The sequence below is a fragment of the Nelumbo lutea genome, chromosome 7, assembly GCF_056320005.1.
Source record: "Nelumbo lutea isolate HS-2025 chromosome 7, American lotus-T2T, whole genome shotgun sequence".
In the NCBI taxonomy this organism is placed as follows: domain Eukaryota; kingdom Viridiplantae; phylum Streptophyta; class Magnoliopsida; order Proteales; family Nelumbonaceae; genus Nelumbo; species Nelumbo lutea.
Window position 1 is genome coordinate 6,449,089 of NC_142690.1, and position 12,730 is coordinate 6,461,818.

A 12,730-nucleotide genomic window follows, 5' to 3' on the forward strand; every position below is an offset into this window, starting at 1 on the left:
CCTTTAGTTTGCCAATCCCCAATTTATCACTACTAGTGATGACAATATCATCCACATAGACCACTAATAAAATCTTCCCAGCTTTTGAGTCATAGTTGAACACTGAGTGATCAACCTGGCATTGCTTCATTCATGTGGTGAAGCATAGACCGAGCAATTTCAAAAAGATGACGATTCTTCTGTTTAGCCACCCCATTTTGTTGAGGGGTGAAAGCACACGAGGTTTGATGAATAATGCCATGATGTTCTAAATACTGTTGAAATGTAGTAAGAAAGTATTCACGACCATTATCTGAATGGAGAACTTTGATTGGAACACCAAATTATGTGCGTATTTCAGCATGGAATTTTTGAAAAATGGAAAATAATTCACTTCTTTCTTTCATCAAGTAAATCCATGTCATTATTGAACAATCATCAATAAAGGAGACAAAATACTTGTACTCATTATAAGACTCTATTTTGATTGGACCCCAAACATCTGAATGAACCAAAGAAAAAGGACTCAACATATGACTCTCAACTCTTGGACTGAAGGACACATGACGGTGTTTTCCAAACTGACATGACTCACATTGTAAAGCTGACAACTGACTCAATGATGGAACCAACATCTTGAGAACCTTGAGAGATGGATGTTCCAGTCAGCAATGCCATTGTAGAGGAGTAAGGGAAGTCTGAAGTGCAATTGAAGATCCACCACCTTCAAGGTAATACAATCCACCAGCTTCATGCCCCCCACCAATCTTCTTCCCCGTCTTGAGATCCTGAAAAACACAAGTGGAAGGAAAGAAGGTAACAGAACAGTTAAGAACTTTGGTTATTTTACTAACAGACATAAGATTGAATGGAAACTTAGGTACATATAAAACAAATGATAAGGGGACAGAAGGACCCATTGGCAAGTGTAACAGTTTGTGATGTGGAGGTTTCAGAAAGAGAAGAGAACACACCTGGAGTCCCGGTCATATGATCTGAGGCTCTAGAGTCAATAATCCAGGAAGGAGTTTTAGATGACATGCAAGCAATACCTGATTGGGCATATGTGGTAGTGGTATGGTGTGAAGTAGTTTGAAGGAACCGTTCATACTCATCATGCGGAACACTCACCATCTCCCTCCCTGAAGTAGATGTAGATGTGGGAGGTGTTCGGTCTGCCAGTTTACTGTCACTAATAACAACCTCGCCTGCTACAGCATGATTAGCCCATTTAGAGGGAGGGCCATGTAGGTAATAACAGAAATTCACTGTGTGTCCATTCCTACCACAATGAGTACATTTCCTTGTAGAGTTGTTTTTTCCTCTGCCACGACCTCCCCCGAGTCACGGCCACCCCGACCAATCATGGAATTGCCACGGCCCCCTCTGGAATGACCTCCCCCTCTTGTACTATGTCCACCACCTCTAGCTGTCACAAGTGCTGATCTATCATACTGTGTGGGGTTCTCTGTCTGGCCCAAAGAAATTCTACGAAGTCTTGAGAGTATTTCCTCAAGTGTAGGAAGAGTAGAGCCCCCCAATAATTGAGCTCTAACTGGTTCATATTCCGACTTCAGCCCCACTAAAAATCTTGTAACATCTAGCTGCTCCCTTTGTTGTTGCTGAACTTGAATGTCTGAAGTAAGGGGATGATATACATTGAGTTCATTCCTTATATTCTTCATGCAGGCATAGTACTTTTCTAGTGTTTTGGTTTCTTGTTGTAAATCAAAGTACTCCTGATACAGCTGATATACTCTTGTTGTGTTATCTTGTCCAGAATATAGCTTCTTAGCATGCTCCCATATATCCTTAGCTGTATCAAGGAACATGAAGTTGGCACTGATTTTGGGTTCCATACTATTCCACAGCCAAGTCATGATTTGAGCATTTTCTTGTTCCCAATCATCAAACCCTGGAGAGTCAACTGGTGGCTTCTCATCTCTTACATGCTTTACTTTCTTCTTTTCCTTGAGAAAAACTTCTACTGATTTAGCCCATGGAACATAGTTCTCCCCATTTAGCTTCTTGTAGGGTTTCTACCCAGAAAAACTACACTAGGTTTCTGATCATTGTAGCCATCTTCTATTGCTGCCATTGTACTCTTTCACAGTTGTCTCTAACTTTATTTCTTAGCTACAAGCTGATTGATGTTGTTCACAGTTTGATATTTCAGCACCTATTGCAGCCTCAAAACACCACAGTGGAAGCACACACTTGTTCTTATTCACACTACTGCTGACTTCACACACTTACGTCTCACATAAGCATCGGTTTAACATTCACTAATCACAAGTAGAGGCCCTCTTACAACCACTCAAGCACCACAACACAGCCAAATCTGCTGCACCCAGTTCAGACTTGTTTAATACACTTAAGAGGGCATTACACAACCACAAGGAGTTCGGCAAGGTCACTGCATTCTACCTTACACCACTCAGCCACTTACAGCAGCCCTAACACCATTCAACAACTTACAACAGCCCTACACCATTCGGCTACTGCACACACAGCCCTTCCTAGGGCAACAATAAACCTAGTTCTCTAGGTTCTACTCAATACTAACAGCTTCTTGTAGGGTTTCTACCCAGAAATATAAGTAACACTAGAAGAAGAGAGAACCAACCTTCCTTTGAGAATATCAATCAACCATTCACTGCTGAAGTCACTTTCCTTGTTGAAGAAGGTTATGCGTAGCAGAGAGACAAGCTGTAATGTTTCTGAATCAGGGCGAACCAGTTCTCTCCTTCGACTGACCAGAAACGAAGGTGAAGAGTCACGAACAATGCTGAGGTGCTTTACCAACTGACGTAGGTCAGGAGCATGGCTCTGATACCATGTTTCGGTTGCTGCTACAGTAGTCTGAACAGGAAGAGGAGAAGAAGAAGAAGAAGAAGAAGAAGAAGAAGAAGAAGAAGAAGAAGAAGGGTCAGTCGAAAATCTGATGGTTAACCCATCTAGTCGACCCCCTTAAGCAAGTTACTTAAGGGGCAGAGTAACTCTAATAACACTGCCACATAAGCAAGTTACTTAATAAACAGAAGAAGACTAAACTACCCCTATTCGGCACATCTTAACTGAAAGAATGGTAGGATCCATCTAATGGACGCCAAGAAGGGTGCGGAATGGGGGGCGAATTTCAAAAAAATTTCCTACCTTCTTCCAACTGGGAATCATATTCCCTAAATTTAGAATACATTATTGAAGGATCCTAATTGAACCATAAACAAACCAGATCTGAACTAAAAGTAAACAGGAAGGATTATACCTGATCCGGAGAAATAATATCTCCCAAAGTTGGTGTTCACGCCCAAAGAAGTAACCAAGATCCGCTCCTGCTGAAGATGACACAGCTGTGGATGGAACGGAACCAGCAGGGTGCGTCCTACACACTGGATTCTTCAAAAGAACCCTCTGGAAACCTTGAACACCGAATCCTAGTGTCTTTTTGCAAGACTATTGTCAGGAACTGCTTTCTTGACTCCTGTTGCTGCAAAGATCCAATCTTCCAACAGGTAGTGGCGGCGGCTGAAGGAAGAGAAGTCCAGGGACGAAGAGGGCAGAATTGTCTCTTCTCTCCGGAGTCTGTGAGAGATCAGATCTCAGATTGCAGGATGTGTTTCTTGCTTACTCAAACCCCCTAGTTCGAAATCTGATATTTCTGCTAGGGTTTTCTCCTCTTTCTTCTTGATTAAGAAACCTCCCAATATTTTGGGAGTTATCCCAATCCAAATCAGTATTTGGATAGAGGTTAATCTTAATCCTATCTGCAGATTAAGTTAGCTTACTCCTGATCTTATCAGGAGGTTACCAGATTCAAATCTAATTTGAATTTGGTCTCTTAGAGTGGATAAGGTCAAAGACCCAATCCTTTTACTAACACTAATCTCAGATTCGCCCTATGAACTGGTGATCATATCAACCCAGTTCGAAATGGGCTTTTGGCCCATTAAGTGTTCAGTGTTTAACTAGTTTCCAACCTGCTGCCCAGTTGGGCTTCTTTGTATGGCGTGGGACCCAAGCATTGATCTACACACCAGCCACATGGGTTCGGCCCAGCCTTTATTACAAGGCCCAACCGAATTCACTGAAAGACTCAGTGACCCCCTTGAGCCCATCACATGGACTCTATGGGCCCAACACTTACATTAAGTGGTCCCTGGGCCAAGCCATCTCATAAAAACCCAGGGACTGTGGGTAGGTGCAAGATTAGCCCATCAGGTATTATCCTAAATGGTCTTACACTTAACCTCTCAGCCCTTAATGATCAAGCACTGCCCGACAAGAGAAGACCTCTCTCTCGGCTGCAAGGAACAGTGCCGCACTCTCTACTCACATGGATCCCGGGAATTAAAACCTTTTGCAAATCTTTTGAAACCGTACATATACATATATATATATATATATATATATATATTAATTTTTCAAAACAAAATTCCAATGATTGAAATCAACTGCCGGCAGTTTGGTTTCCATCAGAGAGAGTGCATTCCTGATCATTACCATTGTCCGACAAAGGGGCTGATCTTGTCACTATGACCACTCACTCAGATGAATTCTCAGACTGCCCCAACATGTCCAGGTTTTGACCCCCACTAAGGATCTCACTGATTGACACATCAAAGACAGCCCGATCCGACACCTAGTGATGTGTCATAATCGAGTCTAGGGGTCAGGTGTAACTTTCCAGTTTTGCCCATCTGTCTCCAAGGTCTAGGGCAACACTGGAAATCTGGTCCGGTTCAAGGGTTCAAGCAATCCTATACTGCATGTGCCTTGGGTCTTACCCTGATGGCCGAAACAAGCCATCCCAACACTTGGTGGCACATCAGTATCAGCCTTGGCAGGATAAATCTCCCCAGACTTATCCAATGGCTGTGAACATTTAAAACTAACACAAGTTTTTATAAGTGTCCAGTTTTAGGGTCTTACACAGAATTATACCAAACAACATGAATCAAACATGCACTTTAATTTATTTCCAGTAAATAACAAAAGTACATCAAATCCGATTGAAGCTAAGGGCATACAAGACTGTCTAACATTAACAAGAGCCAACCTAGGATTTCTCATGAGAGTCTAATAAGGTTGACTGCATGAGAACTTCCTAGGGTTGGAAGTTTTAGCAGGATTTGGCAATTGGCTGGTTCTTGGAGATCATTGGTAGAGTGCAGCACCTTTTCAAAAGATATTTGGAGTCTTGGAAAGAGTCCGGTGATCAGGAAGAATCAGAGAGAAGGAAAGAAACTCAAGATTAGGTTCAGACTGAGGATTGGAAGTGGTGGCCAGTGTTTTCTGGGTAAGTTTCAATCTTTTCTTGAGATCGACTCCAATCAAGAATTGATCAGAGTGATCTGGGAGGAGAAATTGCTCTTTTCTGATTTCTCCTGATTTTTTTAGGGTTTTCTTCAATTTTTCTTTTAAAACCCTATTAGTCTGAATCCTTATTGACTGTGATCAAGTTCTGGGTAAGGATTGATCCTTTTCAGCATTCCAGATTGGTTGGTAATGAGTTTTTGAAGATTAGCAGACCTGTTTCAGATTTTCTAGGTGTTTGCCTGACCCCCTTTCAGCTTCCCAATTCGGCTATTAGCAGTTTTAGGGTATCAATTACCTTTATTCAGCATAAGAATCAGTTCTTATTCTTGGTGGTGATGGCAGGAACTGAGTTGAAAACTCAAGGGGAAGGTGTTTTCAGGACTTGAAACATGATCGAAAATACTTTTCAGATTACCACAATGAAGTTGATGAATCAAATTACTTGGAGTGGGCCTAATCAGCCATGATGGCTATTGGGGGTAGAGGGTCATTAGGCAATATGATGGGAGATGTGAAGAAACCATCCAAGTAAGACCATTATATGCCGAATGGAATTAGGAGAACTATTTGTTCATGACTTGGCTGTGCAGTTCCATGCAGCCTTATATCAGCCGAAATTACTTATGGGCCAAAACTACTAAGGAAATTTGGGACATCATCGCTAGGGCCTATGAACTTAAATGTGAAGTCAATAATTTTAAGTAGGGAGAGAAACCGGTTTCAATTTACATCTCTACCTTGAAGTCTTTGTGGCATGATATTGATCATCTGGAGACAATTGAGTGGAAAAGCCAGAAGGATGCACAGACATATAGGAAACAGGTTGAAACCAATAGAGTTTTTGAATTCCTAGAAGATCTAAACCCAGAATATGACATTGTAAGGCAACAACTCCTCACTAGATAGAGTGTGACCTCGTCTCAGGCTTATTCCTTAGTGCACAGTGAAGAAAATAGGAGAAAAGTTATGCTACAATATCAACCTATGGAATCAACCCTAGCAGTAGTAAAACCAAAGTTTGGGGGTGACGAGGAAAGGGATATCAAGAAAGAGGACAAGAAGGACTTAGTTTGTGATCATTGTAAGAAACCGAAGCATACCAAGGACACATGTTGGAAACTCTATCCACATTTAGTTCCAGCAAAGCTCAGAAACAAAAAGGGGAATGCCAATGTGGCAACTATTACCGATGGTGCTTCATCCTCTAGCACAAGAACCACACCCCTGGACACCTTGGCTATTGTTTGATCTGCCCTAACTCAATTGGAAAGTGAGGTTGGCACTTCAACACCCTCATCTCAACCACCAACTACATCTACTCCTTCCACTTCTACATTTGCTCATTCAGGTACAAGGGCTTCAGTATATCATGCTTCAGCCCCAGGCAACAATAAACCTTGTTGGGTTATAGATTCAAGTGCATCTGACCATATGACTGGCTTATCCTCATTGTTTAATACTTATTGTTTGTCCTCTGGCAGAGACAAAGTGTCCATCACTGATGGCTCCCTTGTTCCCATTTCTGGGAAGGGAGACATTAAATTGTCTAATGCCATCTCCTTGTCCTCAGTTTTGCATGTTCCTAAACTTAGTACTAACCTGCTTTCAGTTAGTAGTATCATTAAAAATCAAAACTGTTCAGTAACTTTCTTTCTTGGTCGGTGTGTTTTTCAAGATCTAAAGACAAGGGAGGTGATTGGGATTGACCGTGAGACGAATGGAATATACCTGCTTGGAGGGCATTCACATGGGGATGATAGAGAAGTGGGGAGGTCACTAGTTTCTTAGTCTGTAAGCCAGTTTATGCTTTGGCATATTCGGCTGGGATATTTGTCTTTTAGATCTTTGAAGAGTTTATTTCCTAGTTTGTTTGAGTTAGTTCAAATGTCTAGTTTAAAATGTGAACGCTGTGAACTTGCAAAGAACTATAGAACAAACTATTCTTTGAGCAATAAAAGTAGTATTCCTTCTGAAATTGTGCATACCGATGTTTGGGGACCATATTACATCACTGCTATGGGGGGATACAGATATTTTTTGCTGTTTGTTGATGACTACACTCATTTCTCATGGGTTTATCTTATGCGCTCTTGAGATGAGGTCCCTACCCTAATTTAGATTTTTCATCAGATGGTTCTGACCCAGTCTGGGGTCAAAATCAAAGCTTTCAAATCTGATAATGCTAAAGATTACTTTGCAAAACCATTGGCTTCATATCTCCTTGATCATGGGGTTGTCCATCAGGGTACTTGTCCCTATACACCTCAGCAAAATGGGGTTGTTGAGAGAAAAAATAGGCATGTATTGGAGGTGGCCAGAAGCATTATGCTGACTTCCAATGTTCCCATACGTTTCTGGGGAGATGCTATTCACACTGTTGTGTACCTCTTGAACCGAGTTCCTTCACGGGTCCTTGACATGAGAACTCCATTTAGCCTATTATACCCTAATAAAGACTTGTTTACCATTTCTTGGGTACACACAAAATAAAAAAGGATGCTGTTGTTATGAGCTTGTTTCTGGGAAACGGTTTGTTTCTATGGATGTCACATTCTTTAAGGATGTACCCTATTATCATAGAGTTTCTTGTTAGGGGGAGAGTAGTGAAATGGGACCTCTTTCATCAGAAATTCCATTACCTGTCCCAACCACTGAAGGGGAGTGTAGTGAGGAGGTTGTCAAAGATGTTGGGATTTGAGGGTGTGTCACAGGCGGTGGAGGTAGGTTGATTTTGGTCATCAACAGTCCAGCCAACTCCAATTCCCTCTACGGCTCCAGATTTAGGTACCACAGTCCCTTTATTCCTTGCTATAGATGAGATACCTTCCATGCCTCCCATTGTTGAGCCTTCCCTCCTCCTTTGGATGATCTTGATCTTCCAATTGCAGTTCATATGGTGAAGCGCCGTTGTACCTCATCTACAACGCATTGTATTTCTCAGTTTCTTTCTTATTATCACTTGTCTCCATCCTATAAGTCCTTTTTGGCATCTATTGCTGCTATTACCATTCCCAAAACAGTGTAGGAAGCCTTGTCAGCACCTGAGTGGAAGGATGCAATGAAGGTGGAGATGGATGCTCTTCTAAAAAACAGTACATGGGAGTTAGTTGATCAGCCTAAAGGGAAGAAACCAGTTGGGTGCAGATGGGTGTTTATATTGAAACATAATGCTGATATCTTTGTTGAAAGATATAAGGCCATATTAGTTGGAAAGGGGTTTACACAGACATATGGCATAGACTATTTGGAGATTTTTGCTCCGGTAGCCAAGATGAATACTATCAGAGTTTACTATCCATTGCAGCAAATTTCTCATGGACATTATTTTAGATGGATGTCAAAAATTTCTTCCTCAATGGTGATTTGCAGGAGGAGGTGTATATGGAGTTGCTCCTGGATTCTATAATGCAGAAGTGGGGAAGAAGGTTTGCCGATTGAATAAAGCCTTATATGGACTGAAACAATTTCCCAGAGTATGGTTTGATAGATTCAGACAGGCCCTTGAAAAATTTGGCTATGTATAAGCCTAGTCAGATCACACTATTTTCATTAAGAAGATGGATTCCTCCTTGACTTTACTTGTTGTATATGTCGATGACATTGTTGTGACAGGTAGTGATACCCGTGAGATTGGCTCTCTTAAGAAATTGCTTCACCAAGAGTTTGAGGTCAAAAACCTGGGAGAGCTACGGTATTTCTTGGGAATTGAGGTAGCACAGTCCAAACATGGGATTTTTGTCTCCCAAAGGAAGTATGTTCTCAATCTTCTGAAAGAAATTGGAAAACTAGGAGTTAAACCTATTGACACACCTATTGAATAGAATCATAGGATAAGTGCAGAAGGTGGAGAGCACCTTGAAGACAAGGTTATGTTTCAACGGTTAGTTGGGAAGCTTCTTTACATTTGCCTCACACGACCGGACATTTCTTATGCCGTCAGTGTTGTTAGCCAGTACATGCATTCACCCAGAACCACTCACCTTCTTGCAGTTGAGTGGATCCTTGCTTATTTGAAGAGATGTCCATGTAGAGGCATATTCTTCAAGGATAATGGTCACATGAAAATAGAAGTCTACACATATGCTGATTGGACCGGGTGTGTTGATGACAGGAGATCCACCTCTGGGTATTGTGCCTTTATAGGAGGAAATCTTGTCTCTTGGAGAAGTAAAAAACAAAATGTTGTTGCTCATTCCGGTGCTGAAGTTGAATACAGATCTATGGCTAATGGTGTGGCTGAAATCTTATGGTTGAGATCTCTATTTGAAGAAGTAGGTATTGCTTATGAGAAGCCCTTGATGCTGTACTATGATAATCAAGCTGTTATTAATATACAAAACTAAACATATTGAAGTGGATCGACACTTTATCGGAGAGAAAGTTGCTTCTCAAGAAGTGTCTTCCATATATTGCCTCTGACGTGCTGCTTGCTGATCTCTTCACTAAGACAGTTCCAAAGATCAAGCTGGAGACAGACTTACACAAGTTGGGAATGATTGATATCTACTCCCAACTTGAGGGGGAGTGTAGAGTTGTTGGGCAGTAATGTCTTTATTTATATTGTTGTCAGTGTCAGTAAGTTAAGTTAGTTATTTCTGTTATTATTTTACGTTGCTGACATGTTATGTTAGTAGGGGCAATATTGTAAGTGTACTTTTTTAAGTTATTATATATATAACTGAGTGGGGCAATATTGCTGACATGTTATGTTGCCGCCTATTCACTCTTCGACTTCTCTCCTCTCTCTCTCTCTCTCTCTCTCTCTCCCTATTCCATTCTCTGTTTTGAATTCTCATCTAGAGTAGAGCTGATCTCAGTCTCTACTAGACATGTTTCTCCACGAGAGAACCACACATCAAAGTTGAGATGGGAGACATTTGTATTCCTTACATTACTTCTTCAAATCAATTGGTCAATGTTCTCACAAAAGGTGTAGGTGCCACAAGACATACTGATACTTGTAACAAGTTGGGATTGATTGACATCCATGACCCAACTTGAGGGGGAGTGTTGGTTATGTGAACATTTTCTTGTAGCTTATATGTTTTTATATGTTTTAGGGGCATTCCTATCTTTTCTCCCCTTTTATGTTCTCCCTCTTTTATATCAATGAAAGGGGCTGCCACCCACTATTCCATTGGAGCCTTTTTTCACATCTCTCTTTCTCTCTTCTTTTCTTATTCTTCCTTTTCTGTTGAGCTTTCCACTCGGAAAACAATTGTATTAATCAAAAAGGAAACTTCCTAATCAAATTCAGACTTAAAAACTTGAAATTAGCGTATTCTTAGTTTCCCACAATCAGCTTTGCATCCTTTTAGTAAAATGATCACTTTGTATAGAAAACTCCACATTTGGATTCACTTGATGCGTTTGAAAGTAGATTTGAGATCTTTCCAAAGACATATCACTTACCTTGCGTATCCCACATTATCAAGTATCAATCAGTTGTGAAGCCAGCCTAAGGTGTGAATCTGTTTATGGCTGTTTGAATTGTTAGCATCTGTTTGGGCCTCTTTCCTTCATTTCTTTAAGCTCATGGGCTTCTTCTCTTCTCTTTTCTGCTGGTTTTGGCCCCTTCCTTTTCTTTTGATCATGGGCTTCTAAAAACCTTTTAGTAACTTGTCCTAAATTAGGACTACCCATGGGATATAGATACTTTTGACTTTGTATTTTTTTTTAATGTTGTAGTAGACCTTTGACTTTCCTATGCCATGTTCTGTCTTGTCTTTAGGAGGAGTTAAACTATATTTTTATTATTTGCAAAGATTTTGTCCGGTTGTTGAACATAAAAAGAATGTAGTTCTATTGGTGATTCTTTTTTATAATGGAAATAAAATCATTTGTATCATTCTGATCCTGCAATTAATTGTCAATCTATTGTTTATTTCTCTACTGTATACTGATGGAAGTTGTGAACCTCATTTATAGATTGCAAATTCTCTTGAGCAAAGGTGTTACAAAGAATTGAGGAATGAGCAATTTCGACTAGCAAAAGTGGTCATGTGTATTTATAGGAAATTGTTAATTTCTTGCAAGGATCAAATGTGAGTTCTTTATATCAGGGTGATTCTTTATATTTTGATATTCTCTAGAATGGGTTTAATTAAAGAAATGAGTGGTTATATTTTTTAAACACATGATAACATTATTAGCTTTACTTTTGTTCTTTTCTATGGTAGGTGTTTTGGTTCTTTCTTCCTTCCTTATACTAGGTTTTACCTATTAAGTTATAAGGGCTGCAATGGATTTATAATTATTGGTTTATTTCTAAAGATATTTTCAACACATTCTATGTTTTTTTTTTGTTGTGATATTATTGAAGCTCTCCATACTTATGAACAACTACTATCTGTAGGGTTGTTAATTGATTGGATTTGACCCAATCAAATAACAATCTGGTCAATAAACATATGGATTGAATTCGATCTGAATCCAATAATGAAAATCTTATCCAATTTAATGGGAATAAATGAATATCCATTAATATGAATCTAATGTGATTTGATTTTAAAATATTCTTAGAAATTGATATATTTTCCTTGCACACAGTTTTACTTTTTTACTTTGGTGGGACCTACCAAAATATTGCACTAAGGAAATTTTTATGTAGAGAATTTTTAAGGAGAAATTTATGCATTTAGTGAAAAAGGTTTTCTCTTCCACGTTTGGAGAGACCTACACCTTTTTAGGGAAAAGTTTGTACAATTATTGAAATTTGAAAGACATGTTAACATGTTACCAAATATTGATCCTTGCAATATATGTTACCAAAATATTGCAGCTTTTTTGAGTGGTAAGCTAATGGAGGAGCAAGGAAAAAGATAGTGTTGCAACAAGGAGTAATGCAAAGGCAGAATAGAAGGCAATTACCCATACTACATGTGGACTACTTTGGTTAAACCATTTATTTAGGAGATTGGGATACGTGTTAGAACACCTATTGGCTTATTTTGTGATAACCGGTCAACTTGCACATTGCCAACAATCCAGTTTTCCATGAAATACCAAGAATATTGAAGTAGAATGTCACTTTGTTAGGAAGAAGATTGCAAGTGGAGATATTTCTACACCATATGTGCTCAGAAAATCAGTTGGCTGATTTGTTTACAGAAGTTAAAGTCAGGTTCGGATGTGTTGTAAGATGTACTGATATATGTACTATTATGTCTTGTTATGTGTGTAGGGCAATTATCTTTTCGTCTTTTATTACATCACCCTAATAAAATAACAGTAGGGTCTCTGCCAGGCCCAGTATGGTTTTCTCTCCTATTCTATTCTCTCATACAACTCTTTCTTCTTTCATCTATTTTCACCTCAATAAACTATTTTTGTTTCAACTTTGCAACCGGAGGTCCTTGTCTCCCTTGAAGAAGAACTGTTGTTACATCCTACCGGTAATGTAACATTAGATCTCTCTTTTCTGTATTTGTTC

At 39.7% G+C, this 12,730-nt stretch overlaps 1 protein-coding gene across 8 annotated transcripts in view; it reads left to right on the forward strand.

Annotated features, from left to right (window-relative positions):
- Positions 1-12,730, forward strand: part of LOC148844857 (protein SEMI-ROLLED LEAF 2-like) — a 208,966-nt gene that overhangs the window by 38,721 nt on the left and 157,515 nt on the right. For 5 of the 8 annotated variants that reach the window (XR_016101990.1, XR_016101992.1, XR_016101991.1 and 2 more), the window contains exon 4: positions 11,227-11,342. The exons of the other annotated variants lie outside the window; for them this stretch is intronic. Coding sequence is in view for 2 of the 5 variants with exons in the window: in XM_088953713.1 (XP_088809839.1) it covers positions 11,227-11,342 (116 nt within the window). In the remaining 3 variants the exon portion in view is untranslated. The remainder of the gene's footprint in view (positions 1-11,226; positions 11,343-12,730) is intronic. 8 annotated transcript variants of the gene reach the window in all.